Genomic DNA, 20,360 nt, shown 5'->3' on the forward strand with positions numbered 1-20,360 from the left:
GTTTTTATAGGTTTAAAAGCCATGTAAAAATGGCGAATTAGTTCTACCAAAATTCGACATTTTACCGCTAAATAATAATTTTCACCTTCCATGTTGATGTTCTAACGCACATGGTCGGCAGTAATTAGTGACCCGGATGAAATGAAACTTGCGTAAACACTCTTCTTTCAGCGGTGAATTCAAATTTCGCTTTTATGTAACCAGGATAGAAGAATTAAGTTGAAAAAGAAAATATGACGATAGTAAGTCATATTGACAAAAATGACGAAAATACGTATTTAGTAAATATGACGATTATCCATCATTTTCAGAAATGACGGATTTCAGTCTCACCCCTGACTGTTAAAAGTAATGACATTTTACTGAATTTAAGAAGAATGGTTAAAAGTATCGTATATATTTATACAAGAAAATTAAAAGTTGGGGTCTGTGATGTTAATTTTTAGATATTACCAAAATAGTGCTAATTTTAAGCTTAAATTAGGGCTATTTTTTTTTCTTCATTTTCACAATATATTTGCTATATTTATCAAATATGATGATAGAATTCATGACAGTTTATTTTATAGATAATTTAGGACCAGTATAAAACAACCCACTACACAAATTAACTTTAGGTGCAGACTGTATGTAAAAATAGGAATCCAAACTTAACATACTTTTAATACTTCGAAAGAGAAAAAATGATCATTTTCTTCTAAAAAACCTTCCGCCACAAAATATAGTTCCTCATTCAATACTTTTGGTATTGAATTTAATCATGGAGTTTTAACTAAATATAGTTAAATTGGCATTGTAGAATCCAAATTTATTGTAAGAATTAAAACATTATGCAGAATTTTTGAAATATAGGTTAAGACAAAAATCTGCTCAAAAGCTCAGGAGCGAACCTCGTTTACCTGCCCACTCTAAAAATTATAGGTCGGCAACTGCAAACAAAGAATTTTTTAAGCTTGGCCTCACAATGCTTTTAAAGACATAGAAATGCAAGTGGCTTTATATTGTATAAAACTATTATCATGCTGCCTACTATAATATTGTAAATAGAATGCCCACTCTAAGTGCCCAACTGACCAGATATCAATTGACAAATAAATATACATGTACCCCCTCCACATACCCTACTGTCCAAATATCAATTTCCATATGTTGTTTTCATTTGATCACACAAGGAATCTGAAAACAGGTCACACAAGCATCAGCTCACAGATGACATCACAATGTAAACAATGATGCCTAGTCCAACATGCTTTTTTTTTAACGACCCCCAATATTCCTGCATTACTCCTTTAAGTGTCTACATAACTAATAATATTAAGCTATTGAATGATTTATTATATAGCTTAGATTTATTGGACTACCTTTACTTGGTCAATGCAAGCGGTGGTTGCAGGATAAAATATACAGTTGGACTTTCTTGTGTTGCTGACATATATAAAAAGATGACATAAGCATAGCACCTTAATTGTAATTATAATCATTGTGTATTATTTTTATCAAGTAAGTTGATGCTATGCTTAAGCCACCATGTTGCTATGCACCACAAAGGATTATTGGGAGTATGGAATATTTTCACGTGGGACGATAAAAATTTCTTTGAACAATCACTCTCTACCATCGGCTCATACATTCACCTCTGTCATTGGCTCGCGTATATCGCAGTGATAAGCACGAGAAATAGTGCGTTTCTTTTAATTCATTATAATTAAATATCTGAGCTAATGATAGTCCTTAAGGATAGATATTTACTAAATAGATCTAAAACTATTAGTTTAATATGAAATAATCCTTGAAATATTATGTTTTTTACGTTATGTCAAAAATCTTGATGTGAGCCCATTGCAGAGGTGTCTGAGAGAGGAACGAACGACAACTCTGCATAGGAGATTGTTGAAATGTGCAGATTTCAACCCGAATTACAGTCTATGTTTTTTTTTTATTTAGATGTAACAAAAGATGGTTGTACAAGGAATATCTGATAATGATAGCAGCCTTTTTAGGCAGGTAAGTGTAATTGATGAATGGTTATTCAATCACAATTGGAATTGGCATTGAGTTTGTTAAAGATTAGAGATAAATAAATTTTTATCAGAAGTAAAATTTGATATCATGAATTTGGTTCATTTAACTGTTGAAGCTTAATTATAACATTTTCATCATTGTTCAACTTAATAAGATTATTACTTGCTGGTTCTGAGTTTTTTCAAAGCTAAAATTGCCACAATGCAACCTTCAGAAAATGAGATTTACATGTTTTCCAATGAATTTAAGGCTTCTAGTACATGTAATAAAATCTATGCATAGGAAAAGCTGCGGGACTGCTTTGTAACTCTTAAAGATTAGGAAAGTAAATGAAGGGGAAAAGACACTTTCAAATATATATATATATGTATATGATATATGTGTATTATAGGGCCATAACTCGTACCAACGATATTTAAGTACATTTAGTTCATTTTGAATTATGTCATGAATGTTACCAAATTTTTGGACATTAAAAGTGGAGGTTTTTAGAGTTTTGAATTAATAAAAATTGTTCTATGATACTTGAACCTTATTCTAGATACTTTAATTGATGATTGCATTTAATTAATCCTGTTCTCTCATTTCCATTCATGACAATTTAATTAAAAATGATATTAGAAAGCTTTGTATATTGATTTATGTATTTGTCTGTAAATAATATTCTTAATTGTCAATTAACTGTTAATTAACATGATTAACACAATTAAATTTAGATATCAATGTTAAATAGTTTTCTGATTTAGCTTGCTTTTTCTTTAAGGCAAGTCAAATATGTACTAAAATGAAGCTTGATGGTAATTCCAAAGATGTTTCACTCATTACTGATGCTGAATTCACTGAAGCCATTGGTAGAGATACAGAATCATATTTACTTAAGATATTAAGCGATGACAAACATGACAAACATACAGAGGAATTTATGTCTGTTGGACTTTCGGGAACTAACAAACTGTTGTTACAAATGAGCATTTTGGTCTTTGATTACTCACTAATCCATGCAGACATTGATAAATTATCCTTGCTTGAAAAAGTAAAGCACAGAAATCTTAATCCAGATGAGTTGATGTACTTCTTAGAAAAGAGCATGGCAGAAAAATGCAGTGATAAATGCATGGTAGCTTTTTTGAATATGATGACAGTGACTATAAACCTGAAGGAAGTGTTAGAAATTGTCAAATTTTATTCTGAATTTTCAAACCTTTCCATTAAAAAGAGAACATTGAATGCTTTCATAAAAACAGATCAGAGCATGGATCTTGTAAAATGTGATAAAAAGGTGACTTTTATGCAATTTAATGTGAAAGAGGATTATGAAAATTTCCAAAGTTCCATCTTGGATATTTTTGATGATGTAAAAAATGTTGTATCTAAAAATTCTACAGAGTCTAAAAATTTTACTGAGAAGGAGAAAAGGCAAAAATTTGATTATATGTGTAAGGCTAGGAAAACCGTTACAAAAGAATCAAAATCTCATGATATAAAAGCTGGGAAAGTGAATGCTAAAACAGGTGATTCAAAATCTGACAAAAAAGCAATCAAGAAAGAAAAATACTCTGAAGCAATAAGTATACGTAAATCTAAAATAGATTTATCTAAGGAAGCAAATTGGCCAATGAAATCAATACACAAAGTACCTAGATCTGCAGTTCCACCTTTGCATAGACCACCTCTATTTTCTATACTTGAAAGCAAGAGCTCAATAAGAGATGAGCTTGGAATACAATTCACAAATGATGAGGTTATGTTACCATTTCTTACTGTAGCTTTAAATGAAGTTATACACAAGAAGCATCATCTTCGAGTGAAGCTGCTGGCAAACTCCAAACCACTTCCAAGACATGTTACTATGCCAGAGGATATAGTAACATTTGAACCTTTGTCCATGTTTAGATATTTCGGAATATCCACAACAATTATGGCATATCCTTTCATTCATGAAGTGAATGGAATAATGGAAAACCACTTCAATCGTCTGGCTTCCTTTAAGGACTGGCCATTGAGTGCACCAGTGTCTGCATTACGTTTAGTGGACTCCGGCTTTTACTTCGATGTTCAGAAATCTTCTGTAGCATGTTATGCCTGTAAACTTCATATTGAAACTACAGAAATAAGTTCTGTCCTTGGAGGTGATACTGTTCTGAACATGCATCTAAGATTGTCAGAAAATTGTTCTCATGCTCTCCAACAGAAGAGAGACAAGGAAGGTGTAGGAAGTTATGCTTTACCATTTCTTAAATCAAAGAGTGAAATGAACACTGGTATCTTCAGTTCAAATTTCCATAGTGCCATACAGCAGGAGAATACCAATCCGCTGCCTGAATTGAAAGATTTGGGAATAAGTGAGAAAAATAGTTCAAATACTGGCAATATCTTTCACCCATACAATGAAGGGTCTAGTGAAAATATCAATGTGCAACAGGAAAACAAAATATCTAACATAACACGAGATTTCTTCATCAATAAAAATGAAGAAACTTACCTTAAATATGACAGTGGATACAACTCTCAGAAAAATCCTTCTTATCTAACAGAAAATGTGTCAGATTCAAAAGGACTTCCAATTCAGACCGAGAGCACAGACTCCTTAAGCTACATGACCATGCTCGGTGAACCCAACCTTCAACCTCATTCACTGTTCGGAGAAGAAATCAGCAGTGCCACTGCAGGGTTAGAGGAAATGGAAAGTTCCCCATCTCCAGGGATATCCATCCATGAACCAAGTAAAATAAAGAATTCTTCTTCAACTGCATCATTTTTTGATGCCACAGCTGCAGAAGAAGAACAGTCTTACTCTATAAGGCATCCAGATTACAAAACAGTGGAGTCCAGACTAAAAACATTCGTGTTTTGGCCCTTCAATGATAAACAGAGCAAGGTCATCTTGGTGCAGTGTGGGTTCTTCTTTACTGGACAGCAGGACATTGTCAGGTGCTTTGCCTGTGATATTGGTCTGGCTGAATGGGACGAAACTGATGACCCTTGGTCAGAACACGCAAGACATTCGCCACACTGTAAATATCTCAAAAAAATGAAAGGACAGGACTTCATTAACCGTGTACAACAAGAATGGAGAAAAGTAAGTTGAAAAAAAATTGATGATGAATTTATGATAGATTAAGGAAATTTATCTTCTTATTATTGACACGATTACTGGTTTTACAAAAATCTGCTTATTAAACAGATTATATCATCAGGATTCAACAAAATTTAATGTTAACTTCACAGTGACAAAAAAAAAACATTGTTGGAAACTTTATTTATATTATACTTTATATACAATGTATATGTATAAAAAAAGCTACTTATCTGCAGGTATAATCAGAGGTCTTGAAATTAAAATTTTTTCATGTATTTCTTTTAGATATATAATCCTAAAACTCCTCAGATGCAAGATTTTAACAGACGACTAGAATCCTTCAAAACAGACCAATGGCCGTCTTCCATAACCCAGACTCCCAAACAAATAGCTGAGGCTGGATTTTACTTCACAGGTAAGTTATTATTAGTCCTTAAGTCCTTAACTCTTAAAGACTTGCATAAAAGGGACTTTACACGTATCTAGACAATCTTTACTATAATGTTATTTATCATCAAGTGCATCAGATCTGATGTAGTACTGTTTGACCTTTGACCTAGGTGAGGAGGATGCAGTCCGATGTCATTATTGTGATGGAGGATTACGAGAGTGGGAACCAGGTAAGATGAGCCATGATGATTCTTTATATTGGATTAGTATATCCTGTATTTTGAATGACTTGTTGGTAACTAGAGTTGTTAATTGTTAATTTTAAAATTTGTTAAGGTGATGACCCTTGGACAGAGCATGCCAGATGGTTTCCATTCTGTAAGTTTGTTATGAAGATCAAAGGCATACAGTTCATTGATGAAATTCAACAGAAATATGAGATGGTAAGTAAATCGATAATCCTAAACATAATCTCTGGGTTTGACCTTGAAAAAGTTTTAGTTTAGTTTGTAAATGGGTCCTAAATAATGAAAAAAAGTATGGCAATACTGAAAACTGAAAGAGTGCATTAAATAACTTGAAAGCTTATAATACAAGGCAAGTTATGGTTATAAAAGTTTCTCAGTTTCTTTTAGTTCATTCAATAAAAACATATTTTATGATTTATTCTGATCGAATTGTTACTTAAATGTATATCACTGTATATTTACACAGGGAGCAGGTAATTTGGATTCCTTGCCTCAGTCAGGATCTAACACTACGGGTATGATTCTACACACTTGTCACCTACAACTATTTCATTATAATTTTAATGATAAAATGTTGCTTAACTTTGTACTTTTCTTCTGAGAGAGTAGATTTATTTTCTTTTAAGAATTTTAGGGGTAATCATTTAGTAATAAGTCATTTACCCTTGCTATGTTAGGTCCTGGAAAGCCCAGTGAAGAGGATAACAACCCTCTTTATTCACCAGCTGCCAAGAGTCTCATCAGCATGGGTTATTCTAGGGTCAAAGTTCAGCATGTCATTGATAAATTTGTAGCAGAAAAAGGTAGTTACTTATAGAACTTTTCAGTACATAATCTTGTATATTGTATACAGCACAGATTTTTACACTGTTTTCTGCATATTACTAATCCTATGTATTTTAAATTTAAATGTAACAAGTCTTTGGAACAAATAATTTTAATTTTAGAATGTTCACTTGTAAACCATGTAAATGTATGTACATCTCAATAATTCAGGACACAATGAATTCACTACCAGTAATCTTTTGGAAATTTTATTGGAAATGGAGGATAAAGGGGAAACATTTCCTCCTGAACCAAAAGTCCAAACACAATCAAAGCCCTCCTCTCAAGGCCCAGGCAGCTTTGTTCCATTTACAGGTATTTTATAGATTTAATGTGCTGCTTCTCTCTGTCTGATTTACAAGAGGACAAACAATGATGTTTACATCTAAAAGAAGGTTTAGAATAGAATGCTATTCACATTTATTTTCTTCAGGCTAATTAAAGTCAGAAACCAGTAGAGCTGAGTCTTGTCAGAGACTTCCTGGTAAATTTCTGTACATTTGCATTTATTCTTACATGTATATATTTTAATCTTTCAGAAACATCAGAAAGTGAACAAGGTAAGTTCAAGATAATATACTTAATGGTTATAAAGATTGATACATATGCCTGTATTCTAATCACATCTTTTATATTAGAAGAAATTGTTTCAATTAAATAATGATGATTGACCATGATCCAGCACTCTTCCTTTGCATTGATATGAGTTAGGCTTTATTTTGATTATTCTGATTAATATGAAGTAAAATTTTGTTAGAATGACTATTTATATGCACATTGCAAGAAACAATAGATGGTTCATACTTTAGATAATTTTATCTATCTACAGATTTAGTAACTAATGATCAATTTTACTATAAGAATTCTCATTTTAGCTTTCAATTAGTTGATAAATTTATAATGTATAATAAACAATTAAATTCAAGACATATATCTTTTTGTAGAATTAGACCCAGAAATAATTGAAGAGGAAAACCAGAGATTGAAGAAACAATTACTATGTGTTAAGTGCGAGAAGTCGGAAAGGGTCATTGTGTTCACCCCCTGCGGCCATAGGCTAGTATGTAAACCCTGCTCTGAACCAATGAAAAGGTGCATCAAATGCAAGAAAAAGATACAAAAGAAAGTCAAAACCTTTTTATGCTAACCAAAATTTAGGTAATTCCATAGAAATATCACTTATATACTAATACATGTATTGAGAGAACATCAAAACAAGGTACATGTACCTGTATTTACACTCTCACATGTATTACACATGTAATGGATATCTTGGCATGGGATGGCCAAGAAAGGATCTCATAACATACTTCATTGAAAGTGTACTGAGCATTAAATCATCAGCTCTGACAAAACCTTACCTCATTCTACATCCTCTCTATAGTAGACAGAGATGTTTATAGCTCCAAGAGATGCCTTAAAGTCATTGCCCCAACAAAGGCTCAAAGTCATACATGCAATAGCAAATGTCTGAAGTTCAATCAGCAAGAAATGAAAAAAAAGGTCAGATTTCAAAGATTTCTCAAGCAAGAAAAGGAAAAAAAATACCAGAAGTCGTAACAGCAGGAAATGTAAAAAGTCTAAAGATAATAACATCAACTTAAAAAGTCGGAACTTCATAGCTGAAGTAAGAGTTCATTTAGAAGTATGTAGTCTATAGTGTGATGAAACTTTAAAGAGACAGGGACCATAGTATCAATCAGAATAGATAGATAAAAGTTGTAAAAAATACATGCAATGTTTATATGATAAACATGCCAGGAAAGATGGGGTAAAAAGTAAGCTTGACCATTTTGGTCTTGGACATAAAAATCATAGGAATTGAGGAAAATATTGAATAATTACATGAAGATGATAGCCAAAATATTGATCAACAGATCAAAGGTGATGATGAAAGGTACCTTTTTTAAGAGTATTTAAAGAGAGCATCTGTGGGTTTTGCTACATGAACCTTGAATAAGCAGTTTCAAAAAATTTTTTCTCACATTTAGTGATTTCATACAGTACTTTGGTAGTATCTTGTATGTGTACATGCATGTATATATCTTTGCTTAGCTAGTCATAAATAAGTTTTAGTTTAGTTCAGCATTTAGTCAAATCTTTAGTATAGTTAGTGTGTTGACTATCTTCTTAATTTCATTTGGAATGGTGACAATTTGTGGACATATAATGAAAATGGAAATAAAAATGTGTCTTCAACAATTAAAAAAATCAACAAAGAAAAATTACAACAAAATTTTTGAAATGTAAAATAGATATTGTTTACATTTAATGTTTCAAGTTGGTGGTAACTAGTCTATTTGTATTACTGATAATTTGTAAAATAGCTGTCATTGTGCTTTTTTTTTTTACATCATCAGTTAAAAATTACATTTAAGAAATGAATTTAATTTTTGAGAATTTGTGAGGACATGAACTTCGATGCTTCACGCCGGCATATTTCCTGAAGTGCGTAAGTGCTTCATTTTAAATATGCAGGCCTGAAGCATTGTAGTTCATGTACCTTAAAAGTTAAATTCATATCTTATATTTACATTATTTTTTCTGATGACTTGCCACATATTTTTGTCATTCAACGATCATTTTTGAAAAAAAAGTTTGCATTTTTTTTTTTTTTACTTCAATTACCTCACAATGGAAATATTCTTTAATTCATCCCACGGTAGTTCATGAAAACATGAACTTTTTCTACTTTGCAAAGAATCTTAAAAAGGAACAATATTTGGAAATGAAAATATTGTATTTTGAAGAGAGCTTATGGAAAGTGCATGTTCGTATAAAGCAAAATGTACATGTATGTATACACCCGGTACATGTATTTCTGTTCATCAGAACATGCTTTTTCTTTGTCTCATTTTAATTAATAAGAAGAACATGTACATGTATATAACAAATTGTTCTGAATTTTTAGTGTACATTTACACACACATATTCTATACCTATTGAAGATATATACAACTTAAATGGATACCTAAAAGAATACAAATTTTATCACATACATTGACAATTATTTGTATATTTCAGTATATATGTATTATCTTGTGTGAATTACCCTTGTTATGAAAGAAGCTTTATTCTCAGTCAAGCAAGAAGCTCCAAGGATGCATGTACAGTGTATATTAGTTGTAGATAATGGAGACTTGAAATTGCACATAATACAATTTTTTTTCTATAGACATGTACATGTATATTGAGGAGTTTTTTTGTGTTTTGTTTATAGGTATGTAGACACATTTCAATTTCATTAATGTAAACAATATATATTCATTTTTCAAAATTTTGATATATTTACTGAAAAAATGATATTGCTGATTATGAACTCTTGTGTATTTGTGGGGATTAAGATACAGTACCAAGAATTTTCTTTACAAAGTAAACTTGCTGTGCTCAATAGTCAATTCATCATAATGTTAATTGTTAGTAATCATTTATCTACATATAAGATAAAACAATAAAAGATATTTTTATTAAATTAGTTCTTGTTTTTCCTTTCCATATCTTATCAACAAAGTTGATACATGTAGGATGCTTACTCAAACATGATGGATTTTTTTAGCTCTGAACTGAAAGCTCAAGTGAGCTTTTCGATTACATTTCAACCATTCTCAATGCCACAAAGCATCCTTAGGTGTAGGAGATCCAAGTTTGTTCAAATGAAGAACTACACCCTCTTCCAATGAGAGATTATAAAGATTTGGCAAAATGTGGTGACGTCTTTTAACAAGAGGCCTAAGGACCTGTCAGAGTATAATACAACCTACAAGGGATGTATAAAATAAAATGAAATAAACTGAAACATGTAGATGAAGCAGTAGAGAATGATCAGGGATCATCATGCAAAACTAGGTAGTCATGTACTTTTTAACAAATCTTTTAAGTAGATATATTTACTTGCCTGTACTTGCCCCCATTTATCATCATCACCATGCAAACTAATACTGTTTGAGCTCTGTTAGTGGACCCACCTCATTTCCTCCCACATTTATAACTTCTCTTAGTCTTTAAAGAACATTTAATGTACAAAGATAAGGTATTTTTTGTCTTATTTTCATATGTATATACTTGTAAACAAATCTATGTAACCATCAAAAGCAAATCACAAAAAACTTTTATATATTACAAAAATTCTTGAATAATTCTCTTATTCAAATGACCTTCCAATGACATTTATTTACAGTGATTACTCATCATAGGTGAATAGTAAAAGGAAATAACTTCTCTCCGAAGAATACAAATTATAGAGTTCTGCCCAGCATGAGAACACCTGACCAAATGGTCCAGAATTTCACTAATGTGGTAAAAATACCATTGCACGCATATTACAAATTTGTTCTCTGTTTGCCTCCTAGATCACAGGCACTTGTAATAGGTTTTTTAATCCATACTATAATGATAATTATTATACTATGATAAAAAAATCATCACAGAAAAAAGTGCTTGTAATTTCGGAGGAAATACCTATGCACATCTTAACCATACAATTCGTATGTTGGTTAAATATCAACAAGCAGAGAAAAACATATGTAAAGAATTTATGCAATTAGTTTGTCTGCTAAATACCCAGAGGCAGAGAAGATGATTTTCAAATAATTATGCAGTTAAAATATCTGATCTATAGAGCCCTGCTTTAACACTAGAATCCCTAACCCAGGGGTCATGAAATTCAAAATTTTGAAAGAAACACCCTTGCTCATTATAGCCATGCACTTGGTTTATCTGCTAAATACCCAGGAGCAGAGCAGAAGATTTTCGAAGAATTAATGGTTTTTCTCTATATAATCAATAGAGCCCTGGCCTAAAACCAGAACCCCTCACCCAGAAGCCATGAAATTCATAATTTTGGAAGAGGTGCCCTTGCTCATCATAACAATGCACTTACATTGTTTTCTTAATATCCAGTAGTAATTTGAAAGAAATAATACATTTTCAATATATATTCTATAGAGTCCCCCCCCCCTCCCCCCAGTCCCTGGGGGCACAAACTTCACAATTTTGGAAGAAACACCCTTGCTCACCATAACTATGCACTTTTTTATCAATGCTAAATACTATGCACTTTGTTTATCTGCTAAATACCAATTAAGGAGCAGAGAAGAATTTTTTTCCAAGAATTTATGCATTTTCACTATATAATCAAAATAGCCACAACCTAATACATCTGATGTACCAGATCCCCTGATGCAAGGGCCATGGAATTCACAATATGTGAAGAGGCATCCTTGCTCATAATAACTTTGCACTTCATTTGTTTGCTTAATACCAAGGAGCAGAAAAGATTTTCAAAGTCATATGGCATATTCAATATATAATCAATAGAGCTCACCCCCCCCCCCCCCACCTCACCTCCACCACCAGAACCCCTGAAACTGAGGCCAGAAATTTCACAATTTTGGAAGAAACACCATTGCTCACCATAACTCTGAACTTAGTTTATCTGCTAAATACCCAGTAGCAGAGAATATTCTCAAAAAAAATAATTCTTTTTCAATAAATAATCAATACCTCCTCAACACTAGAACCCCTGACCCTGGGACCACAATTTTCACAATTTTGGAAGAAACACACTTGCTCGCCATAACCTTCTTAGATTATCTGCTAAATACTCAGGTGCAGAGAAGAGAATTTTCAAAGAATATATGCATTTTCACTATATAATCAATATAGCCTATCCCTTACACCAGAACCTCAGGGGCCATGGAATTGCTAAATACCCAGGAACAGAGAAGAAGGTTTAGACCCCCCCCCCCCCCCACACACACACACACCCACAACCACCAACAGAATCCCTGAACTTAGGGCCACAAATTTCATAATACATGTATTATTAAGAGGCACCCTTGTTCATCATAACCATCATAAGATTTTTCAAAAAAGAATTTATGCATGCATTTTCACTATATGTTCAAAAGATAGCACTAATTTTGATGGTTTTAGTCCCACCCCTCAGGCCTGGGGGAGGGGGCAGGGACCATAAAATTCACAAATTTGTACCCCTTCACCCGTTGATGCTATATACCCAAACTGGTTGAAATTGCCTCACCTGAGTGACTCTGGTGCACAGGCACTTGTTTTGGTAATAAATTTTTTAACCCATAGTATAATAATAACAGTGTTATTATTATACTATGGGCTAAAAACTTTATTATACATAATCAAGTGCCTGTGCTCTGGTGACCTAAAAATCTGTTAGCCATATTGATATTAGAGCATCTTCATCTTGTTCTAAAAGGTGGGATCAGCTAGGTGCCATGGAGTAGGCATCCTCTGTCAAACCGGTCACACCCGCTTGTGCTCCTAATGTCATGATCGGACAAATGATAAAATCAAAAGACAACTCAGTGTGACTATAGTGGCCTTGCAATTTGTATGAAAAACATCAGTCAACATTCAACTTGACGATAGATTGTATTTGATAACAGGGTCAGAATAAATCAACAATAGATTTTGCAAAATGTTGACTTGAAACAAGACTTGATATCCTTGTATCATCAAGTGAAATTGTCAATAGCTTGCATCCCTTTAGAAATTGTTTGTACATAGAAGTATGCTCTTGCATATCAAATCAACTGGGAGACATAAACACTATACTGCTACATAAGGGAAGTAGACAATAGAAATGTTAAAGTCACCCTAATGTCTTTCTCTAGTAAAATATACAAATATGAAACAGATGTATCAGGCTCTGTTGTGTCTCTTATTTCGAGTTCAAAGGAATATATCAAATCAACATGGGAATGAAAATGAATATTGTTATATAATTGATAAAATGTGCCAATTTTTCTTAATGTCGAATTGAAAGCCACATCAAGAGACTTTTTCTTTTCATGTAGAAGGTTTTTTGAATGAATTCTGCTTCATATGAATACAAAAAATTCAAATGTTTGCTTAAAATGGGGCTCAACTAGTACCCATGGAACTTTCCACAGATTGTCAATTATCAAAAAGAAACTCCAGCATTTTTTTAAAATTTCAACTTCAGAGAACTTGTGTGTAGTATCAGAATGTTTTTTTTAACAATTGAAAATAATTTTTCACATGACCATTGCCAAGGTATGTAAATTTACTAGTTCCATTTTTATGAAAAAGCTGTTGTCTATGTCAAAAATCCTGGAATTTAATTTATCGTGGGGAATGGTTGTACAAAGTGTTTAGAAGTTGTATGCTTTGATGCTATTGATATTGGTAGAATTTTGTAATTTCATGAATAGAGACATTAAGTGGGAAATCATGTATTTTTATTTCACATATTCCAGTGATGTTCAAACAACACTAAAGCTTGCATCACAATTTTTGCTCATGCATACAACGGAAGCTGTTAAATGGAACAAAATACATATACACTGTGACAGAACATGCAAATCAACTTCAACAAACTGTGTTCTTTTATAGCAATATCAGTATTATATCAAAAATACTTAAAATCCATCTCAGAAGTTTCAAGCATTTTGTCATAATTCACACTTTCACTTCTACACTTCTATTATTGTCAGCTACTTTATACCAATGGCCAAATATAATTTCCCCCATATTTGATTAAAATTAATGTTGAATAATTTAACATATCACAGGTGGTCTTTTCAAAACACTTGATTATAAAACAAAAATAAATTTACAATATATATATATATTTACAGTCTACTTGGTGGCTCAGACAGGAAAAAATAAAATAAAGCATATAAAGCAGAATATAAGAAAAATGTTAGAAATAATAACTAAACTTAATCATATTTACATGTACAGTTCACTCCATCTTTATACACACATGTATGCATTTTCAAGTGTCAAATCATCATGAGGTATAAATTTGTTTGAAAACAGGGATTCATATATAAATGATATTAATTCTCCAATATTGAACATTGTGCTAGATCTAAAAAAAAAAACAATGAAACCGTAGGAGTAACTTATAACTTGGAAAATAACAGTTTTCTTTATATCTGAAATATTTGATTCTGCACATTTTTGTTCATAGATTTAAAAAAAATCTGCTATGTACTGATTCTCAATAATATATCAATACATGTGAAGGTGAAAAATGCTTTAAAGTACAATAAAACTGGCAAGTTAAATAATTTATATTCGTAAAAAATATGTTATACTAAAATTCATTCTGACTGAAACATATCTTCAAAATCAAGATTTCTTATAAAGTAGCAGACAGTGCACTGGCTATTAAAACTTCAGAACATTCTTAATAAAGATTTTGATATTAAAAGGGAGGAAAAATAAACATCAACAAATAAACTTAATATATATGTATAATTATTTGCAGCATTGCATACTTGTATGAGTTAATATATAAATCTTCACTTTCATCTCATTCATGGGACAAAAAATATGTGTACAAATTTCTTTATCTTCCACATGTTCCATGCACCAATGGAAATGCACTGGCTATTAAAACTTCAGAACATTATATTTTGATATTAAAAGGGAGGGAAAAAAACAACAAATAAACTTAAATATATATGGATATTAAATTATATGCAGCATTGCATACTTGTATAAGCTCATATATAAATCTTCACATTCATCCCATTCATGGGGCAAAAAATATGTGTACAAATTTCTTCATCTTCCATGCACCAATGGAAAATCTATCAATTAAAACCTATATAACTGTAGTGTTATGTCTCTGTGAGCTGAAAGACTTCTGGTTTGTAACTGGCCTGACTCTGTGTCTGGTCTCTTTCTTTATCCTGCCTGGCTTCTTCCTCGAGTTGTCTTTCCTTGTCATACTTACTGTCATCATGAATCATCGTTCTTCTCAAAGGGTCCCTATAGGGGTGCATGTGAAATACAAAGGTTTCCCAGTTTACATTTTCTAGTCCAATTTGTTTAAGTTCTGACATCTTACGCTCTATATATGAAACTGGATCATCTGGCCTCTCCAGCATTAGACAGCTCAACAAACTCTCAAACATCTGAGGTATTCTGTGGGTTGCAAGGTATTGTTTTGCTTGCTCCCTTGTTCCAGCCATTTTCATTTGTACAATATATCACCTGTAAATTTTATGGGAAAATCAATATTATCAAAATAAACGTTTAATTTTCTTAGTGCCCTGAGATATTTCAATCATTTTAATGATACAGACTATAATTATTGCTTTCAAGCAAACAAAGAATACGTGAAACAAAGGAAACTGAGAAAATTCGGTCCAACAAAAGATTGTTTCATCTCATTCTGCGTGATTATGAAACACATGGATATATATAATCGTTATACTCTAACAAAACATGACAATTGAATGAGAACCAAAAAGAGTTAACTTACTCAAAACTTAACCTTCACGAATAAAAACGGGAAATGGTCATTGTTCTTTTTCCTGACGCCACGGTTACTATGGAGTGAAGGACCCCGATCCCGATATCAATTACCACAAAACGTGTGACGTACACTTTTACGTGAATATTATTTTTTCCGATACAATATTAATGTCTTAAGTGTTTCTAGAATTGGTGTTTTTATGAATTGTTCAAAGTATTTAAATTTACGTAGAACATGTTGGGAAAAACAAAATAATAGATTAGACCTACCGACCTCTTTCTATAGATCTATATTAAAATGATTTTGGCATTTTTTTTTTAATTAGGTGTTTAAAGTACTCTAGAACCAAGACGCGTACAAAGTAGAGTAATCTTAGAATTCTTAGAGCCACGGGCACTCGATAAATTTTCTGTGATAAAAGTTTTACCACACACTATAAATTTATAATTATTTAAAACTAACGGGATGTTTGAAACCAAATTTTACCTTTGTACAGAGTTATTATTATTTTTGGAAAGCCTTTTATAAATGCTGTTCCAAGTAAACCAATTTAAAATATGTATATACATGTACATGTATTCTTCATGTTCTAATGCTCTCAGTGTACATCCATGGATAAATATATATACAGCTTAGCCGAGTAAACTGAATATAATTTTAATTTTAAAAATACAAGAAATGTTTGAGAAAAATATATGCCCCAGTGTGGCAATATTAACAAGAGGTCCATAAGCCACATCGCTGACCTAAGCACTTTGGTTGGAGATATGCAGAAATGCAGTTCAGAACTGAAAAGTTTAAAAATATAACATGTATATAAGTGGTCCCACCCTATCCCATGCATGGAGTGATGATTCGAACAATTTTGCTTCCATATCAATATGATTAATCATGGCTTTGCTGTTTTCGAAAAAAAAGATGTTTTAAAGATTTTATCCTATATATTTCCATGTAAAACTTTGATTGTCTAATGTGGCCCACCCTACCCTTGGGGTCATGATTTGAACAAACTTGAAATTAAACTACCTTCATGAGGATGTTTCCATATTAATATGAATGAGCATGACTTTGCTGTTATTGAGAATTTGATTTTCAAAGATATTCCTATGTTTAACTTTGATCCCCTGTTGTGACCCCACCCTAACCCCGGAGTCATGATTTGAGCAAACGTAAATCTACGCTTCCTTAGGGTGCTCATGTCTATTAAAATGACTTATCATGGCTTTACTACACATGTAATCACCAGAAATTGATAATTTTTTAAAAAAGATATTTCCTATATATTCTCATGTACAACTTTGATCTCCTCTTGTGGTCCCACCCTACCATTAGGGGTCATGATTTGAACAAACTTGAATTTACACTTTCTGATGATACTTTTGTATTAATATGACTAATATCTTGAGAAGAAGATTTTTAAAGATATTTTCTATATGTTCCTGTTTATAACTTTGATCCCCTGTTAATTGTGTCCTAAACCCACCCCGGGGTCATGATTTGAACAAAATTAACACTGCCTGAAGAGCTATTTTATTAAGAATAATTAATTCTGTGATAATTATTTTATTATTCAGTTGAACTTCGCCTTCTCGAACACCGATATCTCGAACACAATGGATATGTTGAAGTTAATTTGAAGTCCAAACCTTATATTCCTTTAGTATTTCACCCTTGATATCTCGAATCCTCGGATATCGCGAAGTTCAATTTTCCTTGGCCCCATGGAGTTCTAGATAACAAGGTTTGACTGTAATACTAATGTTCTTGAGAAGATTTTTAAAGATATTTTCTATATGTTCCTAGTATGTAAAATCTTTGATCCTCTGTCGTAGCCCCGCCGTACCCGGTGGATCAAGATTTGATGAGAGATGAAAAATGCCCCCTTTTCAATTGGGTGGGTGGGGGGGGGGGTAAAATAATATTATAAAATTGTTTGAAAAAAAATGTAGGGCCTCCTTTTTTTTAAAGACCAGTGAACTATATAGATCTGCAGCAAATCTTCATTAATTTACTGATGCATGTGTTCATATTTTTAAGCGTGCAAAGTGTGTATATAACTCTGGGGAAAATTCGTGCAAAAATATAACATTGGTTGAATTTCCGTATCTCGTACATCGATATCTCGAATAAAATGGAGATGTCGAATTGATTGGGAAGTCCCAAATTAATAACACTTTACGCATTCTTTAAGTATTTTACCATGGATATATCGAATCATCAGATATCACGGGTTTTTTTCCTCGGTCTCATCGAGTTCGAAATAAGAAGTTGGACTATATAGAAAATATACAAATAATACTGAAGTAAGTGAAACATATTATATCATTTCACTTAGAATATCGAATGAAATAATGCATTAAATAGATAAAAAATGTTTCCATCGATCTGAGTTCAAAGTTCAACTGATATTTCAATAAATAGAACAGTTTTCCAAGATTTACACTAGTCACAACATTAAGGGAAAGTCCTTCAACTAGTCTACCTACATGTATTAAACATTTTAAAAATTACAACATAAACAATTTTTAATGTGCCTTTGCTAACTTGGTAATGATGAACAAAGTAAAATGAGACGCTATTTCGAACTAAGCCCAACACTTCAATTATCAAGTACCATGTGTATTTGTCAGGTTTTTATCTACTAAAAATGGCCGGTCTTTTTAATTCATGCAAGTAATATCAATACTAAAAGATTCCTAAAATGCCAAAAGTTAGAAGTTGAAGACTGTTTCAGAAATCTACTTTGTGAAAGAATACACCTTAAATTCTGTAAATATATTCTTGGTGTTCATAAGAAAAGTACAAATTTTGCAGTATTGTCTGAATTGGGAAGGTTCCCCCTGCATTATGATATTGTCAAATTGTTAATCAAAAGTTGGTATAGATTTGAAAATTTGTCCACAGAATTTCCTTTACTTAAAGATGCATATGAATGTAGTAAAAATCTTTATGTACATGGAAAGAACTCATGGTTCGCATTTGTACAGAAATTAAGAAATATACTGTACCTATTACCAAAGCACAAGATATCCAAATAGTTACATAATATTTTGTTATTTTGATGCAGAGACGTAGATACATATAGTGAACAATAATTTTAAAATTCAATCTGTAAATTGTGCCCAAACTTTAATTCAATTTTTCTTTATCTGCTTACTACGGACCGGAAGCCGTTATGAAGAATTCAACAAATCTGTTACAACAGATTAAATTCGTTTTAGCGAATTAAAAAAAACGATATAACGAATCAAATTCGTTATAACAAATTCGACAATATCCTAGGGCTTACACTTACTTACAAATGTACCTGCTCCAAAAACTTTAACCTGGTCCCTCATTCGGAAAATATAGGTCAGAAGCAGCATCAAAAGCAATTCAGGTAATGTGCATCCCTAAATGAACCATCAATGCAAGTTAGGTCTCTATATACTTAATTGGGACCTGCTCCAAAAAATTTTAACCTGGTCAATCAACTGAACTAGATGCCCATGGGCCACAACAGTCACCTGAGTCACTATGGCCCTGCTGTTCTTCATCAGCAGATTGTGTCCCCTATATATATTCCTATGTAATCTAATCGCCTATTGTGTCTCCATCCTACCCCTGGGTATCATGATTTGAAAAAAAACCCCTTTCATTTACTGTCTGAGGATGCTTCCATATCAATGACATTAACCATGCCTTTGCTGTTCCTTAGATTTTTTTTCATATTCCTATGTAAAACTCTGATAACTTATTTTGGCCCCACCTTACCGCAATGGGTCATGATTTGAACAAACTTGAATCTACACTACCTGAGGATGAATATGACTGACTATGCATTAAATTCCTGTTCTTGAGAAGATTTTTTAAAAATATTTCCCTCCTATATATTCCAAAGTAAAACTCTAATTGCCCATCGTGGCCCCACCCTACCCCCTGGGTCATGATTTGAACAAACTTGAATTTACACTATGTAATGAAGCTTTCACATGTTTCAACTTTTCTGAAATGAATTTCAAACTAGAATTTCAATCCAATGTTTTCTCAGACGTCCGTGTCAAATTGCATCTGCCCATTTCATTGTCTGTCATCAAATGTTTTGACTCCAACAGAGGAAAAAGACGCAAGTGCACATTTCCAATCTTGACAGTCAATGTTCCTCGGTCTTAATAGGACTCTGCCTACATTTTTTTTTTAAACTTTTTTTCCAGATATGTCTGGGAGAAATGTGTATTTTGCTTGTCAATGAAAGCAATTCTGATACAACATCAAAAGATTTTCACCAATGAAGGAGAATTTAAAGAGATTTTAAAATGTTGGATGCTTCACTTTTCAACAAAAACTAGGAAAGAAGTTTCGTTAGAGATCTTTGACATTGCCACCTGTAGTATATATGTATTAATATACCATATATTAAAACATTTATAACCATACATTGTAATATTCGGAGATGTACATGTCAGAATATTGTTTATAAAAAAACAAGCATAGAGGAGAGTGACATTGAAATGAAATGTATATATACATGTATATGTATAACAATTTT

At 32.2% G+C, this 20,360-nt stretch overlaps 1 protein-coding gene across 1 annotated transcript; it reads left to right on the forward strand.

The window, feature by feature from the left end:
* Nucleotides 1-2,806: 2,806 nt before the first annotated feature.
* LOC133184990 (uncharacterized) lies at nt 2,807-7,765 on the forward strand. The gene is made up of 9 exons (XM_061320055.1): nt 2,807-5,101; nt 5,387-5,516; nt 5,662-5,721; nt 5,828-5,934; nt 6,206-6,254; nt 6,417-6,542; nt 6,736-6,879; nt 7,104-7,124; nt 7,509-7,765. The coding sequence occupies exons 1-9, from the start codon at nt 2,807-2,809 to the stop codon at nt 7,709-7,711; spliced, it is 3,135 nt and encodes a 1,044-aa protein (XP_061176039.1). The 3' UTR covers nt 7,712-7,765.
* Nucleotides 7,766-20,360: the final 12,595 nt, after the last annotated feature.

This window comes from Saccostrea echinata, unplaced genomic scaffold (genome assembly GCF_033153115.1).
Source record: "Saccostrea echinata isolate AGI-Se365-2 ecotype Australia unplaced genomic scaffold, CSIRO_AGI_Sech_v1 ptg000012l, whole genome shotgun sequence".
Classification (NCBI taxonomy): Eukaryota; Metazoa; Mollusca; class Bivalvia; order Ostreida; family Ostreidae; genus Saccostrea; species Saccostrea echinata.